Source organism: Ciconia boyciana, chromosome 1 (genome assembly GCF_034638445.1).
Source record: "Ciconia boyciana chromosome 1, ASM3463844v1, whole genome shotgun sequence".
NCBI classification, from domain to species: domain Eukaryota; kingdom Metazoa; phylum Chordata; class Aves; order Ciconiiformes; family Ciconiidae; genus Ciconia; species Ciconia boyciana.
This window is the reverse complement of record NC_132934.1, coordinates 68,945,361-68,972,995: the sequence shown is the minus strand read 5'-3', so window position 1 is coordinate 68,972,995 and position 27,635 is coordinate 68,945,361. Positions and strand designations below refer to the sequence as shown.

The following is a 27,635-nucleotide window of genomic DNA, read 5'->3' as shown; positions in this document are numbered from 1 at the left end:
TACTGTTTTGCAGGAACTGGGAATATTGTTTTGGGGGGGGCATCTATAAATCTATGGGGGGCATCTATATTCTCCTAAGAGACGCTTTGTATAGAGTTAAGTCTGGTTTTCACCAGAGGCAGAGCCTGACCTCTTCTGTATTGGATTTAGGTATATTTCCAACATCTCAAATTGTTTGTTTTAACAAATACTCCACCAGGCTCTTTAAAGTCATCTAAAACACATAATCAGATAATCAGGAAACTTCTTTACAAAAAAGGAAAGCTAGGCTGTTAGCCCGGATTACTAAACTCTCTAATTCAAAATAAGTTACAAGACCTAATGCAATCTACTGTCAGGATGGTCCTGATTTATATTACTCTGTGCTAATAAAAGCATCTCCACAACAACCCAAGAGACACTAGTGAGAAGAGGAAATCAATTTTCTTTTTTAGAAAATTAGCCAACAAGTCAGTGTGTCTGGTTCTTATAGAACGAAAGGGCTATTTACACAACATAAATTATTAGTTAAGACATGTAACACATGTTATTTGTATATAATGCACATAAGTATGGATACTTTCACCTAACACAAAGAGAACGTTATGTGATATGGTGTAAACTGGAGACCACTTCCTGAGTTGTGAATTACTGACTGAGTGACTTTGGTCCATTTTGTGGGTTATGTACAAAATACGTGTTACATGACCATATCTAAAATCCTACTGGATTCATTTATTGTATAGGAGAGAAAACCAATGCATTTAGAGGTTTCCCACAAACTCACATCAAGATCTGGAACAGATGAAATTGGCTACCTTCCCAATGCAACATTGTGCGAAATAATTCAGCAGTATTTTTTTTTTTAACCAAAAAGAAAGTTAAACACAAATAATGAATTCCTATATTCTCAGTAAAAAAAAACAACCCACATACAACTTCCCCTGCCCACCAAAGGTGTGCAAAAATTCCAAAATAAGGCAGTAATTTCATTTTCAAAACAGAATGGACATATAAAATGACAAATGCACTAAGACTGTTTCTGCTGTTTTAAGAGAGTATAAGAACTGCATTTCAATAGGTTCAACTTTCAGCTCTGCCTGAGACAGCATTCCTAAATCTGCAACCTCTTAGTATAGTTACAAACAAATATGCAAATGTATAAAAGTATGATAGAAAATTAAATTGAAAAAGCAACTTGCTTAGGGTGAAGGGAACATTGCACTTTCTCCTCTGACAAATGAGAAATAAGAAAAGGTATGTCTACACAGGCCATTGAGTTTACCTGATTACAGGCTATTTTAAACCTCTTAACTGTTCCTTCTGACCCTGTTATTAGCTCTCCATGTCTGTTCCAGTGTGGAGTCAAAGAGGTGAATTGAAGCTACTTTCAAGAGCACAATCAAACCTGCATGTTTGTTTCTGCATTGATCTGCATAAGAAACACAGTCACAGCTAGAAAGCAGCACTTTAAGCTATGTTTTTATTAGCAAAGCTCATCTGATCGGTATTAATCTTTGCCAGTGTGAATTTAATTTCAAATTCTAAATGGTTCAGGACTTAGAATAGTTTAAGCTTACTACTCAGTTTAAGCTTACTACTCTGGATATGCTCTCAAAGTGCTTAAGAGGAACTATAAACTAAGAGGTGGTTTAACAGCTTTCTGCTTTTCTGCTCTCAGCCATCATTTCCCATCTAGAATGTGGTAAGTGATGGGGTGAGTGCTTCATGTACGTAAAGAATAAAAGAAAGATTGATTGTTCCTCAAATAAATGTACTATAACTTCTATTGCTTCCACAGAAAATCAGCTGACCAAGCCAACTTCTACAACTGAAACAAAGATGACCAATGTTTCACAGAAATAACCACTATTTACAGATGGAGAGAAGACGACAAAACACATTAAAAAGAATTTTCTAAGTTGATATTTCTCAAGCCAAAAAACTCTTTACTAAGAGGAAAGGTAATCTTACACGGCTTAAAGTGTGCCAGAGACAGGGAAGAAAACAATAGCACAGATCTAATTTAAAAGTTCTAAAATGTAAATAAAAATTCCAAACGTTATGGCTAAGATTCCAAATCAATATTCGTAAAAGATTAACTAAATCAAACAGCAAATAATTCACAGCAAACACTTTCTACTTTTACCTATGAATTGAGACAGTAAATTCAGTTTAACATTTCACATACAAATGCTGCCAAGAACTTTTGGCCACAAAGTAGAAGTTCCCAAGAATCTGAAATCCCATTTTAATCAGCCCTCCTACCTCCAAGTGTAAAAATAGTAAAAGCACATACAAATACAAAAATATGACTATTTACTGCAAAAGACAAACACATATAACTGTTTTCTTTATTTTTACTATTGTGAAGGCAGCAATTCAAGTGATAAAACATGGGTGCTGCCTTCTATCATGTCTTTATTAGTTTCAACAGAATTATAAATTTGAAAAACAACCAGACTTGCTCCTCCTTTAGTTCCAATGCTCTAAACACCACATACTGCAACATCTTTTCAAAAAGGCTGTACTAGAAGTAAAAGGCTCAGTGAATTCTCTGATATACTATGCACCAGAAAACTTGAATCTGTCACGAAGAGTTGTCTGTTATCTTATTGACAAAATCTTTTAAATGGTTAGTCTCTGTTGATATGACTGTAAATTTTTGACACTCAGTAAGCAAGTATTTGGTTAGAATAATATAATAAAGAGTTCTGAAAGTCTAAATAAGAGGAAGATGCCTCGAAAGAACCTGTTACTGAAAAAAAATGATCTCTTCAGAAAGGTACGAGTTCCCATAGTCTTTATTAAACATTAACAATTTTCTCTCTTTGGAATTTACACCAATACAAAAAGCATACAAAGACAGAAGAGAAATGCCCAGATGATGGCTGTCTTTGTGAGCGTACTCCAACCCACTTACGTACTCTTACCCACGCCTCCTCTGAACCAGGCTTTACTCACCTGACCACAGGCCAGAATTACAGAATTCTATATTACAGAAACAGAATTACTATATTACAGAAACAGAGCTTCATTCAATGCACAGAACAGAATTACTCAAGTAATGAGCAGATATTCAGTATTTGTTTTTTGCTATTCAGTGTATGGCTCTATGCCTTATTTACTCTACATTATACAAATGACACTAAAAAAAGGTCATTCCCAATTTTCTTTCTTTTTTTCTAATCACGACTGTATGCTATTTCTTGGCAAACAGTAACTAACTTCACTTCTCAACACCACCAGTGGGAAATTAGGATGCATTATTATACCTGTTGTGCAGGTGAAAAACTGAGATGTGAAAATATCCTGCCTTATTCTCTTAATGCTTTCCTACTATTAAAAGAAATAATTTATCATCTAATTTCTCTAGATGATTATCATCTTCGTTATATAACTCTGGCTCATTCTTTGAGCATTTTTCACACAATACTGAAAACTGCAAGAGTCTGGCAGACAAAAATTTAGTTACAAAATATTGTAACAACTACCTCACAATGAAAAATGAGAAAGGCCACGCAATGTTGCATCGGACATTTCCTAGCTTTTAGATATTTAATTTTTCAAAATGAATGTTATCTTAACAAGGTTTCTGGGATGGGTAGAGTAGATAGATAGTTTAATTTTTTAGGTATAAGAAAATCAGGGGGGAAAACCCTCCAACTTCCACTGCATGAGATGATGCTGACATTGCCATGAACCATCAACAGGACTGGAACTTTAAAAGCCACCTCACAGCTTCTTGTACCTTATCCTCTATGTTGACTATATCATACTGGCAATAAAACACACAGTTTGTTCCCACATTTTGTATTTTCCTACTTCAGAGTAATGGGGAGTCTCAGAAATTTTGCATGCTCTTAAAGATTTCGTAGAGAATACGCTCTCCTGAGCACAAATTCTCTGGCCTGTTTGCACCAACTACAATACTTTTGTACTATATCTCACTTCCCCAAACTTTTATCAACATTATTTAGCCAGGTCCAAATTCCACTCCTCTTATCCAGGCAGATGCCACTAATCTACCAGTTCTCCTCATCCTTTTCATACCACTTTTTTTCAGGTTTGGGAGCTTTTTTTGCAGCTAGTTCTATCCAACAGTACCTGTAGTCCCATGTCTTCTGCCTGTATGCAACCCCCTCCTCATACCATGAGTCCCAGGTTCAGTACAATTTTCCTGATAATCCTAGTTACTCATTCCCCCAGCAAAATCCAATCTGTTTTTCTCCTCTGTGCTGGTTTTGGCTAGGATAGAGTTAATTTTCTTCATAGTAGCTAGGATGGGGCTATGTTTTGGATTTGTGCTGGAAACAGCGTTGATAGTACAGGGATGTTTTAGTTATTGCTGAGCAGTGCTTACACAGAGTCAAGGCCTTTTCTGCTTCCCCCCCCACCCCACCAGCGAGTAGGCTGGGGGTGCACAAGGAGTTGGGAGGGGACACGGCTGGGACAGCTGACCCCAACTGACCAAAGGGATATCCCATACCATATGGCGTCACGCTCAGCATATAAAGCTGGGGAAAGAAGAAGGAAGGGGGGACATTCGGAGTGATGGCATTTGTCTTCTCAAGTAACCATTATGTGTGATGGAGCCCTGCTTTCCTGGAGATGGCTGAACACCTGCCGGTCGAGGGGAAGTAGTGAATGAATTCCTTGTTTTGCTTTGCTTGTGTGCGTGGCTTTTGCTTTCCCTATTAAACTGTCTTTATCTCAACCCATGAGTTTTCTCACTTTTACTCTTCCGATTCTCTCCCCCATCCCACTGGGGGGGAGTGAGTGAGCGGCTCTGTGGTGCTTAGTTGCCAGCTGGGGTTAAACTATGACAGTCTTTTTCGGTGCCCAATGTGGGGCTTGAAGGGTTCGAGATAATGACAGGTTTGATTGGAATGTGCTAGATGGAATTTATAGCTGTTACTGCTGTTTAGCTATTAATCGACAGGCTTCTGTGCTTGCCATGGGGCTTGCTAGCCTCACTGTATATTACAGTCTAGTGCTCATTAGTGGCTGCTTTTTGCTTTTGCTGCGTGCTGTACTGCTGTACTGCTGATCATCTGACTCTGCTGCGCCCAGGAACATTTTGAGAACAGCAATGGCCATATGCCTGGGCTGGCAGATGGCCAGGGCATCGCTGCTGTTTCTGTGCTGCTGTACTGGACAGGCTGGAACTCCAGTGTGAACTCGAGTCAAAGGGACTGTGACCTGTGGATGAGTCCATGCGGGAGCAGGACACCCCGAAGCGTCTGTGGCCGTGGACAAGCCCATGCCAGAGCAGGTACATCTCAGAGCATCTGTGGCCATGGTTATGTCTGTGCCACAGCAGGTATACCTCTGAAGGGATTGTGGCCCAAGGATAAGTCCACACTGGAGAAGGTACACCTCAAAACACCTGTGGCTGTGGATAAGTCCATGCTGCAGCAGGTACACCTTGAAGCATCAGTGGCTGTGCATGAGGTCACGCTGGAGCACCTCAAAGCGTGTGGCCATGGACAAACCCATGACAGTGCAGGTACACTCCTGGAGGGACTGCAGCCATGGGTAAGGCCACAGTGGAGCAGGTTTAATTCTTAAGGGATTGTGGCTGTGGGTAAGGCCACGCTGGAGCAGGTGCACCTCAAAGTGACTGTGGCTGTGGCTAAGTCTATGCTGCAGCAGATATACCTCTGGAGAGACTGTGGCTCATAGATAAGGCTCCACTTGGACCAGGTACTCCCCTAAGGGACTGCAGTCTGTGGATAAGTCCAAGCCAGAGCAGGGGCAAGGGGAGGAGTTCATTGCAGTGTTAAACCCTGTGGTCTGGCCCAAAGGGACCAAGGGTGGAGATTGTAATGGAAATACCTTTAAATTGTTATAACCCATGATTTCAGTTGCACGTTATGGGAATTACTACAGCAGGAACCACCTGAATGAATGGAGGAGAAGCCTTACAAGAAGCAGTGCAAGTGCAGCAGTGACCTGACCTGAGCTGGCTTTGGTGCCCCATAACTCCACACAACACACCACCTCTCCTGTCCTGAGTGACCACCATAAGGGATGGAGCCCAAAGTCATGGACTAAATGAACTCAATGGACATTTTGTGAACATTTCTGGACATTTTACAAGGGTGGTCCATAGACTAAGGGAATGCTATCTGTGTATTATATCAAAGGATGGAAAGGGTGGTAGTGGTTAATGAGGTTATATTAGATAGTGCGGGACCTGAGCATGATGTAAATGGTATGGAATAAGGGGTGGAGAATGTGCTAGTTTTGGCTGGGATAGAGTTAATTTTCTTCATCATCGCTAAGTTTCTTCATGTTTTGGATTTGTGTTGGAAACGTGTTGATAATAAGAGAGATGTTTTTGTTATTGCTGAGCAGTGTTTACACAGAGTCAAGGCCTTTTCTGCTTCTCACCTCACCCCACCAGCAAGTAGGCTGGGGGTGCACAAGAAGTTGGGAGGGGATGCAGCTGGGACAGCTGACCCCAACGGACCAAAGGGCTATTCCACACCACATGATGTCATGCTCAGCATATAAAGCTGGGGAAGAAGAAGGAAGAAGGGCATGTTTGGAGTGATGGCGTTTGTCTTCCCAAGTAATCGTTACAAGCGATGGAGCCCTGTTTTCCTGGAGATGGCTGAACACCTGCCTGCCACTGGGAAGTAGTGAATGAATTCCTTGCTTTGTTTTGCTTGCACGCATAGCTTTCGCTTTACTTATTAAACTGTCTTTAGCTCAACCCACGAGTATTCTCATTTTTACTCTTCTGATTCTCTCCCCCCTTCCCACAAAGGGGGAGTGAGAGAGCGGCTGTGCAGTGCTTAGTTGCCAGCTGGGGTTAAACCACGACATCCTCCCAATGGCTAACTTTCAGTACCGGCTTCCAATCCTAACAGATTATTTGTCCTGATCTGTTCTGCATACCGAGATGCTGACTCTTCCTTCTGCTGTATCTGCTGCATCAAGCAGCTGCTTGGAACCAGTATGGTATTCGGTGAATAGTCTACTTAGCATTACTGCTGCCTGCTCAAATGACCGTACCTAGAAGAGGCTGTGGCAATGGAGAGAGACAACAGGAAGGTCTTCCTCCCTCTCCAGAATGGTGTATAACCAGCGCAGGTGGAATCTTTGGGAAGTTTAGTTGCTGAATCTATCTCTCTGCTGAGCACATACAAATAGACAATGCATTTAACCTTTAGCCACTTTAGATAGATTTAAACAGGGGCATCAAAAATATCTGGTACAAGGACCAAATCTTTTAATAAAAAATTACTAGTGTTAAAAAAAGATTAAAACCAACATATTTCTATATTTTATTCTTGAAAACAGTGAGCTGTTATGGTTGAGAGTTTCTTTCAAAAAGACACAAAACCAAACAAAATCTCAGACTGAATCAAACAACGTAAGAAACTTCAGCTAAAAGATTTAAAAGGTTTTGCAAAACCATAAACAATTGATAAAAGAATGTATTTAATAGGATGCAGTAAACAAATTTAGTAACAGGCTGTACCAGTGTAATCTACAGGTTAAGAGGCTAGCAAATTATTTTAAAGTGGAGGAATGTATCAATTTACCAGAAAAAGTCTTGAACTGCTTTTCCTACCTGAACACACAATACCTTTGGGGAAAAAATATTCTCTGTCATGAAATACTAAATAATGAAATCCTTCAAATGCCATATCCACTAATCTTATATCCTTTAAGAAAACAATGTTATTTTTTTCCTAATCTTTGTGCATCAAATACCTTAGAATATTCATTAATGTCTGTTTTTACATATAATAAATAACTCAAAATGCAGTGTAGGAGTTTTTATGCCCTAGTTGACTATTCATTGTTATTTCTGATAGTCCTAACAAAATACTTTTCCCTATTGCACACACAACTCTCTTCCCAAATCTAGTCCCATAAATGCACTGTGTTATCTATTCTATTAAAATAATTTCTAATACAAGATGTCACAAAACCTGAACTATTAAAAGCACCAGGAATTCTCTGACCTTCAGACAATGATTGTCAGGATAGACAGTTAAATTTACCCTGAACATAGCCAAGAGTACACAGATATCAGCATTCTGAAAGTTTTGTAACACGATTTTTTATGCACGCAGTCACAAAAGAAATCTCTGATGAAAAACACCTTGGATTACGTAATTTACAGTGTCAAGATATTATTATACAAACACTCCTTGAAAGGAGTGCTCTTTGACATCAAACAGAAGGTTGGTAATAGGATCCAAAATTAAACTGACATAGTACCAGCGAGCTTAATGGTTACACAAGTTTTTAAGCAATCTTTTACTTGCTGTAACTTAATAATTATTTCTAATGTGCTGCTGTACATGGTGTTACAGAATACTTTCACGCAAGAAGCTTGATTTGCGTGGAAATTCTACATTCTTGCTCTGAAATGTACGGACAATGGAGACGAAAGAAAAGCTACAGGACACTTCAAGCAACTGCAGCAAACAGAAACAAAAACATTGGCACAATATTAAGCTATCCAAACAATAACGAAGTTAGACCAATGCAGCCAAAAAGTAAAAGCATCTTAGAAGGCTTTTTTGAGCATAACTGGTCATATATACCATGGCATTTTGTTTGTATCCATACCCACTACTAAAGTATATTCACCAAAATACTCTGTGTTGGCCCAAACATAAAAGCACAGGTGAATACACATGCAACACAGAAAATTATATGTGGTTGGCAATAGCCTCTCAGTTTGCCAGGGAACTTACTGGCTTGGATGGATGGCTCAATAAAACTTCAGGGTGCTAAAGGGAGAAAGAAGATTGGAAAAGATGGGGAAAATTGGGGATAGGAACAGTGTGAGAGAGAAAAAGAAAAGATGCAACAAGAAAATAATTTAAAATAATAGCTGCAACATTAATTTACTAAGATTACAATCTTAATTTGTGGTTTTAGCATGTATTACTAAACAGTTTTTGAAACATGAGAAACATGGAGAGTTACCCTCGTGCAAGTTCCAAACTTGATCTTGATTTCTCAGTTTAACAGTTTTGTCCAGTCCTCAAATACTTAACGTAGTCCTGTGTTTGGGTTTACAGTTGACAGTTTTACAGGTTGAGCAGGACTTTAATTTCTAGTGTTTCACTTATATCAATTACAAGACAGCTAAATGGTTTAGAAAACTAATTCAGTAACTGACGCTATCTGAACACTGAACACAATTGCTGGGGTTTTACTTCTATTTTTACAAGACATCCTGATTTCCCTGGTAGTGTTTTTCTTTCTAGGTTGCTACGCTGAATACATCATTTATCGTCCCTTCTTTAAAAAACAAATCATCAGCTGAGAACAAAAAATAGTATTTCTATCTCATGTACCAATATTATCAGTAATCTTTTCAGTTGTGTCAGGAAATCCATGTTCACAAAAATAAAAAGCACCAGAGCCTATATTAGACTAACCAAGCTAAATCTTGGGAAACATAGAATTTGGGTCAACATTCAGTCATTTTTTCCTGTCTTTTGGAAGATACTATCCTGCTGAACTTGAAGGAAGAACACCGCAGCATAAAAAAAAGAAATCCTCTGAGTGAGCCTGTTGAATTTAGAGGTATTTTCCTGGCAGGGAATCACTGCTAACATTCTCTGATGAAAAGTTCCTAGAACTGCACTAAGGGGAAGTTTGTTAATATATGGTTTTGGACTCTTTATTTTCTCTAACGTTGATCCCTTTCAAATAAGGCAAATATCTATATGGGGAGAAAAATTATGCACTGGAAATGAAGACAGAGAAAAATCCACTCATCTTTGCTGGAACAAATTCTAATATTAGTTGGTCTCTCCCAGATTAGAAAAACAAAATTAAACAAAGCATATTGGCCTGGAAAGACAAGACAGAAAAAGCTAGGAAAAGAGTATCCTGAAGAAAAACAACTAGAAGAAAACTTTTTCACTATAAAACTATTACATTAAAATAGAAGTTTGAAAAAAGAGTTTCCTAAGGAAAAAAAAGAACCACACAGCATAAAACCACTTCACAGAAAAACAGGGAGAGAACCCCCTGTGTGTGACTTCCCTCTAATGATTCCATCTCAGCCAAAAAGGGGACTATTTAAGGCAGGACACCAGGCCATGTAAACTCAACAGGGACTTATGGCTTGCTTTCAGCATTCAGAATCTCCCATAGTATCTCCTACTGGCAACAGGCTGACAAATGAGCACAGAAGCAATGACAGTAGAATAATTAGAACATTAAGCACACAGATTTGCATAACCATAGTATCATTTTAAAAAAACCCCAACCCTGAATATGAGAAACACTGCAGTTTTATTCACTAAGACAGGGATCAATATAAACCAGTCATTAGTGAGAAGAGGAATAGTAACAATGAGAATTGGACACCTAGTCAGACACTGGAGACTGCTTACATGGAAAGAAAAATAATATGAGCAACTTTTCAGCACCCCTGCACGCCACTTGGTTAATAATATTTCATTTTAGTGTAAAGTTAAATACCTTTTACAGAAAAAGTGGAAGCTTGCACTGTTCATGATTTCTCAAAGACTCACTGTTTAGAGATTAGCAAGAATTTTTTTCCAAGGACTGCCCAAATTGTTTTTATCTAATGGCTTAACAGTAGTCCAATTCAGTCTCTTCTGTCAGCTTCTTAACTTCTAAAGCTAATAGATTTAACTGAAAGTACTTAAACTGTTCAGTGGAAATAAGAGGCAGGGGGGACAAGATTGATGTTAGACACATCTCTGTTCAAACTGTAAGGGAACCAACCTAAAAGAAAAAGCTTTTTGCCATTTGCTGTTAAGAGCTACACAAGAGAGTCCTTTCTGCATGTGTCTTATGCAAAACAGCACTAAGATGATGTAATAAAACTCCACATAATAAACCTCTAATTGGATTTTAAACTGAATGCTTTTATGTAGCCATTAGTTTTAAGGTTAATTGCTACTGTTATTTGCAATGGTTAACAATGCAGATGTGTAAAACTGAGTTTTTAGAAGCTTTAAGTTGGAGCTGGATTATCTATCATAATTGTTTCAAGGATGACAAGGAACTAATCCACCTTGAAAATGTCAAACTGCCTGAATAAATGCCTGCAATGCATTTAAAAAGAGAAAGCCTTTTAAAAATAAATTTTTCTACTTTCCTGCAAGCAACAAAAAAATTTGGAAAATTAAAAACAGCTGGAAAAAAGATTATTAAAGAAATATCTAAACTTATTCATAAGTATAAAACATATTCAAGTGGTTGCTAACTAAATTTTCTTGAGTAACTAAGACTAACTGACTTGGTTCTAGAAAGCAAGGAGGATCAGTGGTAGAAGTGGGCTCTTTCGAACAGCTTGAGGAAAGCAAATGCAGTTAATTACATGAAAGCATACTTGGGTCCTAGAGCTTCGATTCCTTTATAAAAAGCCATTGTGGACTGACTTATCACCAAAAAAATTTTTCCATTGAATTTGAATTTTCCCTTGAATAAGAATGCAGTAGCCCAACTTGACACAGTATTTAAAAAAGGAACAAGGTATTGATGATTTTGTCTCAGTAGGACTTGAGAGAGTACTTTAGGTTCTCTGCACAGGAAATAATTGTCCAAATGCCCTAGTAAGCAGTAACGCCTGAAGCAGAGGAGCAGATATCCAGAGCATTATGGAAGGGCTTTATACTGTACATAGGTAATGGCAGGCTATCAACTTTCTTTGCTTGTAGAACTGAAACCATCCTGACTGAATGATTTAGGTAGCTTCTGTGGATGGGAAGATGCAAATCTATTTGCATTTACAATACAATGAATTTATATTCATTATTTTTCTCAGAACTAAATTAAGAATACAGTTTTTTGTCCCACAGCTGTCCTGTACAATTAATAGTCCTCTTTACATTTGAACTATTTTCCCATTTTAACCCTCAGGAGAATAATTCACCCTCTTATTTCCTGAAAAAAGAAGAGATTAGATTATAAAAATACATGGTCTTATGAACTAGCTCAGTGTCCTTATGCAATGTTCCTGGACACCAGCTATTAAGCACAATCCTCTCTCAAATGGAATGAGCAGAGGTAGGCCTAAAGGAATGATAACAAAGAGCTGTCATCGCAGTGCAAATTAACTGCATGTTCGTCTTTTAGCTAGCAGTGCTTCTTCACCAGATTTTGGTCGACTTTCACATCCGCTTATACTACTGATATACTCAATGCTTATAGTGAGGAGAGCGATTGCAGGGGAAGCAGTGAAAAGCAGTACGTTTACAAATGCTAAATATACAGACACATTCCCTAATAAACTGAATTTCTGCAGCTGGTTTTTCATAATCTAACTATTTGTCATGTGCTCTCCCACTTAGTACTTTTTTTTTTCTAAAAGTAATTGTAACAATGTTCTCCATTGCAGCTGTCTGGCTACAAGTAATACTATCATCCAATTGCTATGACAATCTCTGGCAAATCTTAGCTATAGTATATTCCTTGACTTATTATCAGTAACACACTGACAAAGGGTGAAACTGTAATTCATGACAGAGAATTCAAATCAAAGGGTCCTTCAGGACTTCTGAAATACTCACCCACTGAATGGTACACTGAAAACTGCCTGTGAGACCAATTAAACGTGCACAACTATCTATTCCTGCTATTGTGCTTTGCTGATGCTGAATAACAGAACCGTTTATTTTGTGTAATAAAATTAAAAAGAAGGGCAAACATGGGTCTAGATATGTGTATATGGAGTTTCACTTACACGGAATTCTCAGGTGCGTGAACACCCACACAACAGAAATCCTAAACAGGTCTTAACTGATGATTCAAAATTTGATCTCGCATTCATTTGAGGAAGTAGGACAGAGTTCCAAACTACAGCATGGGCACTCCTCCCTTTCCTCAGTAGATGTAAAGAAAGAGCTAGAACTCCAAAATCCAAGACTTAAATTTCTTTAAAAAGTTGTGTTGCCTTTTGTCTTGTTTAATTTTATAAATAGAAGTGTTATCACTATTTTGGTTAGCGTGTTTTGCACTTCTTCATCACCTGCTCTTTTAAAATCAAAAAGTTAAAATCGAACCAACGTTCCTCTAAACAGTGCAGTATCTGTGCTACTCACAGCTAAAATAAAGAAGGCTTGCAATGCAAGCATAACCCAAAGATTCTATTCAAATGAATGAGCTTGCTTGTAATAGGGTAGAATTCTTCTGAACAGCAAACGCCTACCAATGTATCAGCTGTGACTGGCAATGAGATTAAAACAAAAGATCACACACTTCACTGGTGATATATTATTTTCATTTATTTTTATGCATTCGTATGGGCCAGGCCAATCATGCATCTGAATTTATTGCATTAACACCTATACGCATTGCTAATTGATATGTGAAATTTTCGCTGTTAAATTTTTAGCTGTTACACCAGTTTAATAGCACAATTACTGTGATGAACTGTATTGAAGCAGACTAAGTCTTTAATTCCTAGTACCTGTTAAAAAAAAAAGTCAACAGCACTGTTATTGCATGTAAATGAAGTCCAAAATTAGCACCAGTGTCTGAAAGTTACTCTCTGATCGGCTTAGCTTGTAATATGGTTCTCATGGACATAACTTCACAGCACTTGCTGAAAAGTAATTCACAGAATTCAAACTCAAGACCCAAAGTTTTCTGTGCAGACATGGTCAATTTGTCTAATACTGAATGCTTACACCACATATATAAATATGAAGTATGATTACCTTCTTCAATTGAGTTTCCATCTTCAAACATTCTTCCTTTTTCTGTTCCAATGCAATTTCCAGTGTCTTGAGTCTTGAATCTTTCTTCAGTCCTGATGAAGCTAAGGATGAAGCATGTTCCTTCAGATCCAGTAAGGATGTCTAAAACAAAAGATGTAAAATAACTATCAAGTACATACTCTTTATGTGCAACAGCTAGTTTCTTACTTTGTCTTTATTTTCTTCCTATCCCTTCATACTATGTTCAGGTTCCAACTTAGAACAGCATATTTTGTCAGGATGTTCATGTCACTGACTTAAGACAGCTTGATTTAATTCAGGTTTTCAGGATCAAAATAAAACCTTGTGTAAATTCATTTTAAAACCATTTTTAAAGATGGAAGATTCTGTAAACTGGAACTAGTGCTGCAGTGACAGTCGTATTTAAGAAAAATTGGTTTTAAATAAAATCGTATTTAAAAACCATATGCAGTTAGCAGATTTGGCCACTGTATCCAAAAGTGAGAGCGTTCAAAGCTTTTCTGTATACAGCTGCTATGAGATGAAACTGATTCATGCTACCTGTCTCCAAAAGGCATCCCAACTTCTTGTTTTGCGAATCATTTTTGTGTCGTTTGTGTTGACATTTTCTCCTGTCAAATGTTGACTTCCAGGTAGACAAAATCTTAGCACTTCCTGGGTGCGTATTTTTTGTATTGTTTTACTTAGATTGAGTTTTGAAAAAAGATTGTAAGTAGACTCGAATGTTACAATTCCAAAAGCAGAACAGAGAACATTCATATCTCTCTAATATAATCAGGTTAATTTGTCTAGACAGCTGGCTCATTACCAACAACCAACTTAATTAACAAAAAAGGACTCTTCAGAGTCAAAAGAACTAGCTGTATTGTTTGCATAAAGCAATAAACACTATCTGTATGCTTTTTGGCACCCACAGCTTTGATCAACCTCTGTCCTTTCCTCCCTATATTTAGACAGGAACAAGCTTGTTCTCTGTCTTCAGTTGTCTAGAAGCTTAGCTCCTGTAAATGCTATCATTGACCATTGGTCATTCACTACTAATACGATTAACTGCTGCAAATAAGGGGACTGAGTGCTACCCATGAAAAGGTGGTTCTGAAATACTTATGCTTTGAAAAATTCTCAAACAATATATTTTACTAGATAAACTTGTTGAAGGACCATTACTATAAAGGAACAGGTTTCTTCATCTAAAATATAACACATACACATACAACAAAATTCTAACACAACAAATTCATTCTGCTGGTCAACCTCTTTCTCTGTGAGATCTCCTTGTAAAATGCCAACTTTCTCTTTCAGGTCCTTAATGTCTTTTTTGTAGTTGTCGATCTCTTCCTGTTTTTCTCGTTCATCTCTGTCACGTTGCTCCTTTAGGCGCTCAATGGTCCTTTCCTGACAAAAGAAAGCACTCTGTGAAGAAAATCCCTCTTAGTCAGTTCAACGTCTGAGACTTCTTATCACAACACTTCCTACACACTGTAGACAAGGAAGAGGAGTGTAGGATATTCCCATTTTCTTTTCTTTACAGTTGTAAAACAGGTCTGCAAGAAGGAGGAAACTTGAGAAATCTATGGATTCATAGCTAAGAAATACCAGGCTTTCTGTATCTCTGAAAGTTCACACTACTGTTACAATGCAATACAATTTATCTGGTTCTGATAATCAAAATTAACCAAGACCAGGACACATTACATATTGCTGCCTTACTTATTTAAATCTTATTTTTCCAAAATGTACAGTTATGTCCCCTTCAGAGAGGAAGGGGTGTAGTGCATATGTGACACCAGGATCGATGCGCAGTAAGAAAAGGCAATGAAACAACTTTTCCGTACACCAGATATCAATGGAGCTTTGGTTATCTTGGAAGCTGAAGAGATGCAAGTGAATTCCCCAACCTCAGGGAAAGCTTCACCGTAAGTTTACATTTATAGAATCTGATAGACTAAAGGAGCTGTAACCCTGGTTCTCCAGGAATCAAGAAAAAATATACAGTAATTCCAAAAAGTTGCCCCACCAAAACAGAATAGACAAGGCTGTTCCCTCAGTCCGCTATCTCCTGAGAATTGGGCAAGCATAAAAAAAAATACAGTGAGAACAATAAGGCTGCAAATAAAGTGAGACTGAAATACAGCTACATCAGGATAAGTATTCATTTTGATTCAATATTGGGAACAAAACACAAAGCAAAACTTTAAAAATAAATCTCTTATTAAAATATCTGAGGAAAGAAGACAAAAGGAAATAAAGTATTGGCCAGAACGGTTTTTTAAAAAGGGAAAAAAGCAGGAGAATCCACAGCTGAAATGTAAGGCATCCCACAACCGTACCAAAGACGCATGGTGTAAAGAGACGACCACATGAGAACACCGATTTCTTTCCCACAGAATGATGGTAAGTAGCTAATGACTAGAGCAACAGCTTGTGGCTCGGCTCTACCCTCACGCCCTCCTCATCGTACCGAAGTCGTCCCCGGGCTGGTCCCAGGGGAGAGCGGCCCGGCTGCCGCTCCGCATATCCTGCAGTGCCCTCTGCTGAGGGACGCACCTCTCCTCACCCCTCCCGGCCCGTCAGACAGAAAGGATGTCGCCCGCCATTGCGTTAGAGGGGTCTTTTCTGCAGAGTGCAGGAAACACGGGCAAAAGCCGACTTTAGAGAGGTTATTAGTAGAAGGACCTTTCGAAGGAAGGGCCGTAGGCTTTCCGTACTCACTTTTTCTGCCAGTGCTTCTTCCAGCGTGGTCAGGGCAGTGTCAGTATTGGTGGTGTCGGCCTGCAAGGATTTCACTCGATCCTTTAAGCTGCTCATCTGCTTCTCCTTGTCTCTTAACTGTTCTTGAAGATTTTCAATCTGAAAGAGGAGGAGTAAATTTTAAGAAAATAGCAAGCAAAACTATCCAAAATCATCTTAGGAGTATATTAAACTCTTTAAAATATTCTTAAAGCAAAGGAAGTAGGCAAGGGCCTAGTTCCTGTAATCCTACATCAAAACATCAAGCAATGCAACCAAAACCATCAAATATTAACAAGGAATCGGCAACCTCTCCAATAACCAGGAAAGAATTCAGAGCAAGAAAGTCTAAATAATATTTTACAAGATAACATAAACAAAGAAAGGGTGTTATTCCTAATTTCTGAGGATGTAGGACACTGTGTAACTGAAGGACGATCCATGTATTAACAATATAAAAGGAAAAAAGCTGAGAAAAACATTACTGCATACATAAACCAAAAAAGGCACTTGAAAATAATACTTCACAACTTCTATTTATAAGAATTTCCTTTGGTACTGTCATATTCTTTACTGTACTGGCATGTTGCTTTTTCATCTTACATGGTGGTTTGCTATATGGTGGACTAGCACAAAGCATCATTCCCTGGGTAGAAAATATATCAGCCTTGTTTTCTGCGGGTGTAGAATTGGATCAATTTATGAGTTCTGAATATATCTTTTGACAGACTGAGAAGACCTAATGCTAAACCCATTTTATGCATACACACACCCCACAAGAAACAGACACATTAACACTATGATAACCTGTCAAAAACAAATTTATCAGGAAAGGATTAAACGGGGTACAGATTTCTCAGTTGCTTCCTTTTTGTTGTTGTTGCTGACAAGTTCTTCTTGCATGAGCAAACGTACATTATAAACTGGTGAATGACATGTGGCATGGAAGGTACCTGTCTCCAAAACACTTGTAGCAAGATATTCTTTCCAAGAATGAACATTTGTAAGAAAAATTCGTAAGAAAGAACATAACCAGACAACCCCAAAGGCTATCTAGTCCAGTATTTAGTAAACTAAATGAAAGCATTAACTAGCCTTTTTGCTTCACCTGTTGAACAGCAGTTAGTAGCTCCTCGGTTAGCAGAAATACAGCAACTATCCCCAGGTTTTACTCCTCAACCCTGCAAAAACTGAGCTGCTGTGATTACAGAGCAAATGGCTATTTAGACACATCCACTACTACTCTGCTATATCTATTAAAATTACATCTGGAACATAGTTTTAGAAAATGCTCTAGATCCCTAATGAGAAATGTAAAAGATTTTGCAGGAAGCTGAACAACTAGTCATGGTAAATGTGTTACCAGTGGAAGATAGGAGGAAGAAGAACCTAATTCAGGGAAACCCTTGCTAATATTCCTCTGTAACCCATGACCACAGAAGGAGTCTCCTGGTATAAAAGATTCTTCATACCAGTTTTTTTTTTTATTGCTCTTATGCAAGCACATGTAAACTTATGAACCAGGTTTGTACACAATCTATATATTACTGACAGCAGAAGAACTATGTTAAGTTTTTTTGTTGTTTTTTTAAGGAATGGACTGAAATTGGTTTTGGTTTATCTTTGTCATTAGTTTCTATTAGAAAAAAGTATTAGGCTTCCAAGTTATGCTTAAAATTTAAATTTGGGCACAACACAAATGACACTACAAAACAAATTTTAAAGAGCACCAAAACCCCATAACCAGTGACATATTATGTGAGTCAGAAATAACTGTAAGAATTGAAAATTCCTTCTTTATATACTCATATCTATTATTTGATGCCTTATTAGCATACATTTGTAGCCCATGGAGCTTCGGAAAGAACCCTACTAGCTCTGACACTGAAAAGTTCTCCTGGCGCCCACACGTACAGCTACCAAGGAGGTAACATCCCCAAGAGCAGGCTACATGGCTGCTTTTGACCTTACAAGCTTTCAGTGTCGTCAGCTGTCTAGACAGGCTGGCTGTTTAGACAGCCAACCATGAAAATATACTACAAAGAAGGGTGAGCTATTCTTAGACTCGTGTTTACTTCTGGAGGCGAAACACTCTCACAAAGGCTCCAACTGGCTGAAGAGGGGATAGTGCAGGGTGACTTTCTGCTGTGAGCAAACAGCACACAAGAGACAGCTAAATAATTCATCTTTAGCATATATGAAGGTGCCTGCCAAGGCAGCACAAGCATTTGCACAAGCACAGCATGCATTTTCATGTCTCAGTAACACTGCTTGCTGTGATCAGAGTAAGACGACAGCTGTACGACAGTACTATATATGACTGCTGCATCTTCCCATTGCAACTGCACTCTCCTGTATACCAAAAAATACAAATTAAAAAAAAAATGTAATGTGTAGAAAATGTGAACCTGTCTATTCTTTCAGTCTACATGCATACTTTTCAGTCTGGAGTAATGAATGATGTTTTTTGTTATCATCCAGGGAACAGCAGGTACACTGAAGTGTTCTAAGTCACGCTACTAGCTAGGCACTACCTAAAAAACCCACTCTACCTACAACTGTGCCTTTTGCAGGGTCAGATAACTGATGGTCCCCAATAGGGACATGCCCTTAAAACTACAGAAAGCTAGAACTGGATCAATTGATGTATCCAAATTGAAACACTTGTATAATAATAGATGGAAAATTTCCTTTATGAAATTGCAATCAACAATAAAATAATTGCCTTTATTCCATTTTTCTCCCAAACCTGCATTACTGTAAACACATAGCAGCTAAACTATAGGTTCTCCAAAATTATATAATCTGGAGAAAAAAGCAAAGAATAGTCTACACTTTGCCCATGTAGTTAATTAATGAAGAATTCTGCTATTATGTCCTTGCAAATAGTTTGAGAATCCTTTTCAAAAAGAATACATAATATATGTCCTATTTGTTTTACCAACCTTTTTTCCTACCCAACCCACCCAAAAAAGTAATTCTGAACAAATTCTTAAATAACTGCTAGAAATAAAACAGATAACCAAAAGAGGGTCAGTCTTTTCTCCCCAGCAACAGATGAAATAAATTGCAATAGAATCTCCAAGCCCTCTGGAAAACATAAAGGCACAAGGACTGAACCAGCACTGTTTAGTCTTTAAATATTTGGCAGATGATAAATTTCCTCTGAAATGTTCTACAAACCTAAGGAATATATATTAGTGTACAAAATTTCTAAATAGGAAAAATAAAAAATATATACTATTATTAGATTATTAACAATCTTTATTCTTGCCATAGATACTTATTTTTCAGGGTAAAGAGCAATCTATGGGTAAGTTGGTAACACTAAGCTTACTGTAAAGGTGCACATACATACACTGGAATCATCTGCTTGGCATACCAATTTCCTCATCAATAACTATTTACTGAAATCTTTTTTTCCAACATTACCAGCTGTCAGGCACTATCATGTTTCAACCTGGGTGATTTATTCCTAGTTGTGTGGAACTAATTATTTTGCCTTCCAGCCCTGAAGCACAGGAGCAGAGGCAAGAGAAGTTTCCTCTGGCATTCTGTTCCAAAGGCAAGGAAGCATTCTGCTTTTTGCAAATACAAATCTCACTGAAAACCCCAAGCAAATGCAAATTAAAAACAGCCCAAGGATTTAAACGAGACGCATCTAATTTAATATCCATCAAGGCTATTAGATTCCCAAATTCCTCTAGTTAGAGGTTACTAGTAGATCCTTTGTATCATGCTTCAACCAAGAAATCTTTCTGTAGAATCATCGCCAACCCTACGGTATGTGTAAATTGATCACTTGGAAAACAATTTCTACTGTATCAGTGACTTCTAAACTAGAATAAATTAAGTGGGTTTGTGAACTGGTCATTCAATCTCTTCCTCCCCCATTAATGGAAAAGAACCTTTTTCCTCCTTCAAAATACTTGTTTTTAATCAAAGATGGAGCCTTTGCAATGATAACTATTTTCATCACCTGGGTTGTAACAGAATTAACTGCATTTATGTTTCATTTCCCACTTTCAATTTTCTTCTTGCTATTCTGTTTGACTTGTAAAAGGAATAAAGTGGTGAAAGAAAAAAAAATTCAAAGTAGTAAAAGCCCTTTAACTTAGTTCATTCTGAGACAACAAGAAAAAAGTGAAACAATCCTCTTAGAAATATGAAGATCCAATAATATTTGGAAATATTTTTAAAATGCAAAATGTCTATTTTAAATTAAAAATATTTTTCAACTTGAGAAAGTTCATTGCGTATTCCACTGTTTGTGGAATATAGTTACTACATATCTCCAATATGTAGTAACTAGCTATATTACTTACCTTCAGACAAAACTTTCACTGTACTTTTTTCTATAAACAGGTGAAAATGCCTTTGCTTATACTCTGCACTTGACCACCCCAGTGCAACACCGCAAAAAGATTGTTCTGATCGGTAACATGACATCTTCATCATAATATACACTGAATATACAGAAGACAATCAATTTAACACTCGATAATATTCCTTGATTGTATTACAAGAGCAGATGTACAAAAGAATATCTCAGGGTACTGCTAAGCCTCCCACTTTTTTGATCCTAGCTTTCATCCAGTGGAAGCAGTACTGTAAAAAGGATCTAAATAATCAGGTGGGTTGAGAGGTTTTCTGTTCTATTCCTATGGCACAGCCATCCAAAAAAACAAAAACTTTACATAAGCTGTGAGCTTTCCAAACAGTTATTGCTTGGTTTTGTAAAGGAACTATCGGTCACATCAGTTCCAGGTCAATGACTACAAGGAGATGATGGATTCTCACCAATCACAAGCAGAGGTGATTTTGTCCATGTCGGGAATATTAACATGAGGACAAAAAAAGCTACTGTGGAAGAGAGAGCAGGCAAGTAAGCAGGTATGTGATGACAGAACAGCTACAATTCTGTCTAGTTGGAGACAAGCCACTCCCTTCAATGTAAGAATACTAATATCATCACAAAACTTAGACAGCCTGCAGTCATACTTGATTTTGCTAGAATCCCGCAGTATTTGAGAAGCTGAGAAAGGTGGGCTTGCATCAAAATCAGGATGAGAACATAACAGTTACAATAAACATGATCACATTGTTGTATCTGACATAAAAAAAATTGTTGCTTCAGAAGAAGGGGTAAGACGTTTACTCTAGAAAATTGAAATGGATCTGAATTCAAGAAATTTTGTTCCTCAAATGTATTAATGAGAGGTCACCTTAAGTCCTGACAGACTGTTCAAGAAAGCTATACTACTGGATTTGTAAATATTTCTATTGCAGATCTTGCAAAAGTACCACTGCAACAGTCCTGCATGAATTGCGAAATTTATTTTAGTGTTAACAAATTCCAGGGGGAGTGGGAGGTGTGGGAGGAAGTATAGCTCACCACCGCATGGATGGAAGCAAAATTTGATCTTCTGTATGTGTGTTGGCTCCATTTGAACCTCCAATATCAGGTGTTGCTTTTAAAGTCCCCAGTGAAATAAGGTCTGTCACATGAGTGAATACCATATTACACTATTGAATCAATTAGACTGAAAGTAATGTTCTTGCTATTAATTTTGAAGGTTAAATTCCCAAGACTAGCAACAATGTGCTGAAACTGAATGAATGCTGAAGCTTCAGGCATACCATGTCTTGTTGTGAGGGTGAGATTTTTAAGTTGTTTTGAAGTTCAGGATAGATCAAAACAATTTCCCGTTTTTCAGTAACATTTTGCCAAACACAAGTCAGAGTTCCTTCCAAAGTTCAGCTGCCTTCAGTATGCTCTTTTTACTTTATGATCCAACCAATTGATATAAATATGGTTAAACTGTTGTCAAGTTATATTCAGAGATTCTTGTTCTTGAATCATCATACCAGAAATCATCTTCAAGTAGTTTGCATATCAGTTAATTTAGTAAAGTTCGTTAAGCATAAAGTAAATTAAAGACACTATGAAATGCAAGATACCAGTCATGGTCTCTCTCTCTTCTTCAAGAATTTTTACATTCTGAAGTCCCAGTTAACACTTCAGTGTAGAGATGGTGAACTGTTCAGTTAAGCGGTAAACATTTGTTCAGTTTACATTAATTTTCCTACCTACTGAAGACAGGACTAATTTTATTTTGCCTCCCAAGAAAGTTTTCTTCTTTTTACTGCTGCTCTACTTCAGTGCTTATCTGGAACATTACTGTCTTAGCAACATCACATTGGAATATCATTGTGCACTTTGGAAATGCCCTGATGTTGCTGAACCTAACATAGTGGGATTCTGTAACACCTTGAACTGGTATGGAGAATCTTATACCAGGAGAATCCTTCAGTGGCAATGGGCTACAGAAGAACATACAGTTGGCTTAAGAAACAGAACCAGGCTAGAGGGGGTGGGGAGAGCATGGAGAAGAAGAGGACAAAAAGAGAATTTGACATGGGGAAACTCCAGCTTAGTGGTACATCTTACACAGTCATACTTATCTACTGCTACTCAGGTCCAGTTAAAATTCAGAATAGCTCCCCCCCCAAAAAACACGCTGCTTGCTTTTTCAGAAGATAAAATCTTTTTGTCATTTTTACTCTCATGATCTCCAATCTGCAAAAAGTCCTTTGAAATCAGCATGAAGTTCTACAGTGTTTAGTTTTACAAATAAAGCATTTTGTTGCTATGCAGCTTAGAACACACAAACAATTTATTTTTGTGATTTCTACTTAAAATAAAACCTTAATTATCAAATAAATGTATGGCCCACAAACAGGCACATTGCTACTGCTTCAAAAGGAAGAAACTTGCTCACAGCAATAACAAAGCTTAAAAAAATATCTAGGAATTGCAGGACACCTAATGCAATTGATGCTTTATTCTTGACCTAACTTCGCACGCACACTTACGCAATAAGGTTGACTTGAGAAAAGAATGGTATGCAGGAAGAAGTGCTGCTACAACAAAAATTGACTTAACTGGTATAGACGGTTAATTATTTTGTACCTTTGGTAAAGAAGCAACAAACAATTGACACTGATCCAAAAGACTATTCTCTTTCCAGTGCTTTTTCATCCAGGGGTCCTTTGCAAGTAGATTTATATCAGCCAGAAAAATAGTTCAGCTATGTTTACATAAATAATCTCTAAGGACATTTCCATCCCTTTGTTTCCTTTTGTCCTCCTTTCCTTTGCATACCTAATCATCCTCTGGTAGCACCAGTTTGCTGACAGATCACTGCAAAGTAGAACTAACAAGAACTGTCACCATAAACTGAATTATAGTATCTTCCGAATAGTAAAGAATGTTTTCTGTACTGTCATATTCCCTATAAAAAAGAGTATTTAAACCAGATGTTTCAAACCATATTCTCAGAATATTACTATATGTTTGCAATCCTTCTGTCCTGCTAGTAAATAGCTTGAATTTCCTTCAAACCGTCTAACACAATCCTATCGCTAAAGTTTGCTATTTCTGAAAACTGATACTGAGAGGCATTTTCCTTACAAGCTTCTAAGGAGACTCCAGAATAATTCAAGTTGGGGGGGGGGAGAGAAATTAGGATCCCAAGTCTGAAGACTGATTTTTGAGTTGGTAAATGACCTGAAATTCACATTTTCAGGGGAGCCAATGCATATGCTCTTAAGAATTGTCTCAGTTCCAAAGCAGTTGCCTAGAAAAAATTACGCATTAGCAATGACTCACATCCTTAGACAGCTATAAAACAGTTAAATTTAGTTAAGAAATTGCTTCGTTCTGAGGAGGTTCAATAATATCAATAGCCTAACCTAGTCAAAAGCAGAGTCTTCGAATTGTAAAATCCTATCACGGACACTGGTCAATACAAGAGAGGGTTCTGAAGTGAGGGGTGCAGGGGGAGGCTTTCCAACCCGCTGATACTGGTTGTCTCAAATCATACAGGTTTTAATATGAGTGGACAATACTTTATGTAAAATGCAAATTAAATAACAAAAGTATAAAAGCTGTTCATAAGAGATTGGTTTTGGCAATATGTGAGCCAGTTGGTTAAGTACATATGGTTAATTACATAATCCATAAAAAGATCTCTATCAAAGGTTTATTTTAAAGCTTCACGGGGTGACCCCTTGTTTTTGCTGGTATTCATCAGCTAAGAGAATGTATCCATTATCCACCACTACCAAGATTTCAGCCTGGGGTGCTTGTTAAGACAATTTGTTGGTTCCAATTTGACTGCGATACTTTCATTCACCCAATTAATTCAAAACAGAACACTGCTATCATAAACAGCAAAACAAATTCATTTAGACTCTGCTTCTCCTCTTCAATGAAACACTAAGTTTATATATTACTCATTTATTTCATATATGTTAAAATGTGACTGAGAACCATAATTGAAATAATCTGGTGTTTTATTTCATAATCTAATTATGGGTAACATCCATTTTGTTGAAATCCTGGCCTAATCATGCAGAATAACATCACGCTAACTCGCCTTTCAGCTGTGTCTTCACATTATGAAGCAATCGCTGTGACCATGCTTTCTAAAATTTTACTCCTAAGACTTACCAAATACAAATGGATTAAAAAAACCCAAGTATTTTGGGGACATTTGCTCATTCCCATTCCAAGTCCCACAAAAGACTGACAATGAATGTGCACAGATTTGATTTAGGAAAGTTCATTACAGAAAAAGTATGGAGTATTTTCCATACATACATTTCCACAGTAATTTGGAGTATTTTCATATTGATGATTCCCAAATGTTCAAAATAAGGAAAACCAAAACTACTTCATTGTGGAAGGCTGATAAAACAAGGGAAAAAATTTGAACCAGTAAATGTTAACTTAGATCTGATATTCTGTTTTGTAAGAAGCAGAATAAAACTAAGAGTTGTGACATTGCTTTTAGAATAGCTCAAGCTTAAGCTTCACAAGGTTATACAACATTTTAAAAGTGTCAAGTGAAAAACTTACTATATTATGAATTAAACTTCTTTACTTGGATAAACAAGTACAGTGTTTCATTGATTATTATTGTGAAAAACACTCTTCATTCTATGGCAACTTGATCTCATATACTCAGGAATACTGATGCTATTTTCCTGACTTGCTTTAGATTTTGATTTTGGTTCTAAACAGAGTAAGGATACCGTAACTATTGACACATCCCTGCTTAGATACATACAGAGTACAGTGCTACATATCACACTCTCATTACAGAAAAAAGGGTGATGAGAAAAGACATGAAGAAAGGAAAGGCTTAACTCATCACAGCACTGTGATACCCAAGCATGGAAATCAGGGAGCAGAAAAGACCAAACATTGAGGCAGACCAATGGATAGGATGGGAACATGGGATTTAATGTTGACTATAAAGGAAATCCTCACAGCAAACTAAACTCCATTTACATCATCATTTAGGATCACTCAAGCAGAAAGCTGTATAACTTGAACAAAGATTTTAAATGAGATTTGGATTCAGACACTGAACTACTTTATCCAAATCACTGATTTATTAAAATGATCAAAGAAATACTATAAGGTGAAATTGCCCTAAAACAGAGGGGAGAGCTCTGGAAAGTACGGATGCTTCTAATCCCAGTGTAAAACATGCCCAGTCAAGTGTGATTGTCCCGTTTCCTTCTCCTAGAAAGGATAGAGAGTGATGAATAGGAAGGGATTAGGAAGTCATACTGTAAATACTAAACACAAGAGTGAGAGTGTGGGTATGTGTGTATTCTTTGGTATTTAGCTATCACTGCTCTTACAGAATTACTTGAGAACACACAGTGACAGGTGACAAAATATCAAACTCTCAAATAAAACTCTTTCATGGCCTGTGCTCAAAAAAAAAAAAGAATTTAAGAACCCAATATATTAAATTAGTACCATCATTTGATTATATTCTTTCCCATTTTATACCACAGACTGCTTTAGGCAAATCAACACTCCAATCTCTACTGAAAATAAAGTCTGGAAGGGACAGAGAGTGGTCCTCTTTATCCAGAAATTCTGCGTTTAAAACCATCCTCCACCCATGTTTGCCAGAAGGTACGCCAGCCCTTCATCATGCAGAGGAGCATCTTAATTATCAAACACATGCTATTCCAGGACAAAGTGATCTTAGTTTCTCCTGGTGACACTACTCCATACTGACCAGTTTTCTTCTCCATTGGATAAGTGAAATCATAGTCTTGAAAGCTATTAATATACTTCTGCCTTATGACAGTCCTAATGACTGTATAAATATTGTGCAGAGACCCACCTTAAAAGACTGTCTGGCCTAGTGGATTCAAAATTCCCTCTTGAATCCAGGGAATTACTGATTTAAACTGAAAAATTACTACTTGCTTGTTCTAGTGAAGATCCCTAAGTTGGCTAATGCAATCACTAATGTCTGTTCCAGACACAGCTCAGACAATCCCCCCAGGGACAGAAAACGCCTGGACGCCTGGTGACCAAAGCGCTGGAAATTGTGAAGTCTTGCAACCCAGAGAGCAATGAAAAGCCATGTGAGGCAGACTGATGTAAGCAACCTCAAAAATGGCATACGCCCTTGCTTTTCCTGCCTCTTCAATCATAGGGAACTTTGTATTTGTCTAATACGACAGTGAATACACCAACAAAGCTTATTAGCTTTCTCTTGACAGAAAAACTACGCCTTTAATTTATAATGAAGCCAAAAGGCCCCACAGTTGGCTGTTTTCCCAGATCCTTTCAAGAAACCAGAATTTGTCAGTCCCACTACCTATGAGTAATGTTCCATCTTGCCAATCAAGAGGTTATCTCAAGGCACAAGAAGGACATAATATTAAAATGACTGCTCCTCTTTGAGGGATACTAAAAAAAGATTCTTTCTGTATATGACAGATTTGCTGAACTGTGTTTTCAGTTCTTTGGAATGCTGGAGCACAGATAATACCAGAAACTCCAATAGAGTTTTCTTGTAACTTTGCTATTGCTATCGCTATCAATATTATGTGACACTATTACAGCAATGTGTATCAGTTTAAAACGCTACATTAGCCAGCTACAATAGCTGAACTACAGAACTAACATCGTTAACCTCACAGTCCTGTTTTCCTTCTTCGTTTGAAACTACTTATCCAAAAGGAGGAGTAGATATTCGTTACTTCAGAGAAAAAAAAAAAAATCAAGTACTTTAGTTACTAAAGGCAACAGGAAAGATTCTTTAATAACATCAATATAAATTGAGAGAATGTTCCTTACATTACTAGATCTCAAAATAAGAAACTGGCTTGCTATCTTTTGCACAC

At 37.5% G+C, this 27,635-nt stretch overlaps 1 protein-coding gene across 4 annotated transcripts in view; it reads right to left on the bottom strand.

Annotated features, from left to right (window-relative positions):
- ERC1 (ELKS/RAB6-interacting/CAST family member 1) overlaps window positions 1–27,635 on the bottom strand; it is a 319,812-nt gene that overhangs the window by 181,635 nt on the left and 110,542 nt on the right. For all 4 annotated transcript variants that reach the window (XM_072873069.1, XM_072873097.1, XM_072873087.1 and 1 more), the window contains 3 exons: window positions 16,392–16,529; window positions 14,934–15,074; window positions 13,659–13,799 (listed from right to left, as the gene is read on the bottom strand). In XM_072873069.1, coding sequence (XP_072729170.1) covers window positions 13,659–13,799; window positions 14,934–15,074; window positions 16,392–16,529 — 420 coding nt within the window. The remainder of the gene's footprint in view (window positions 1–13,658; window positions 13,800–14,933; window positions 15,075–16,391; window positions 16,530–27,635) is intronic.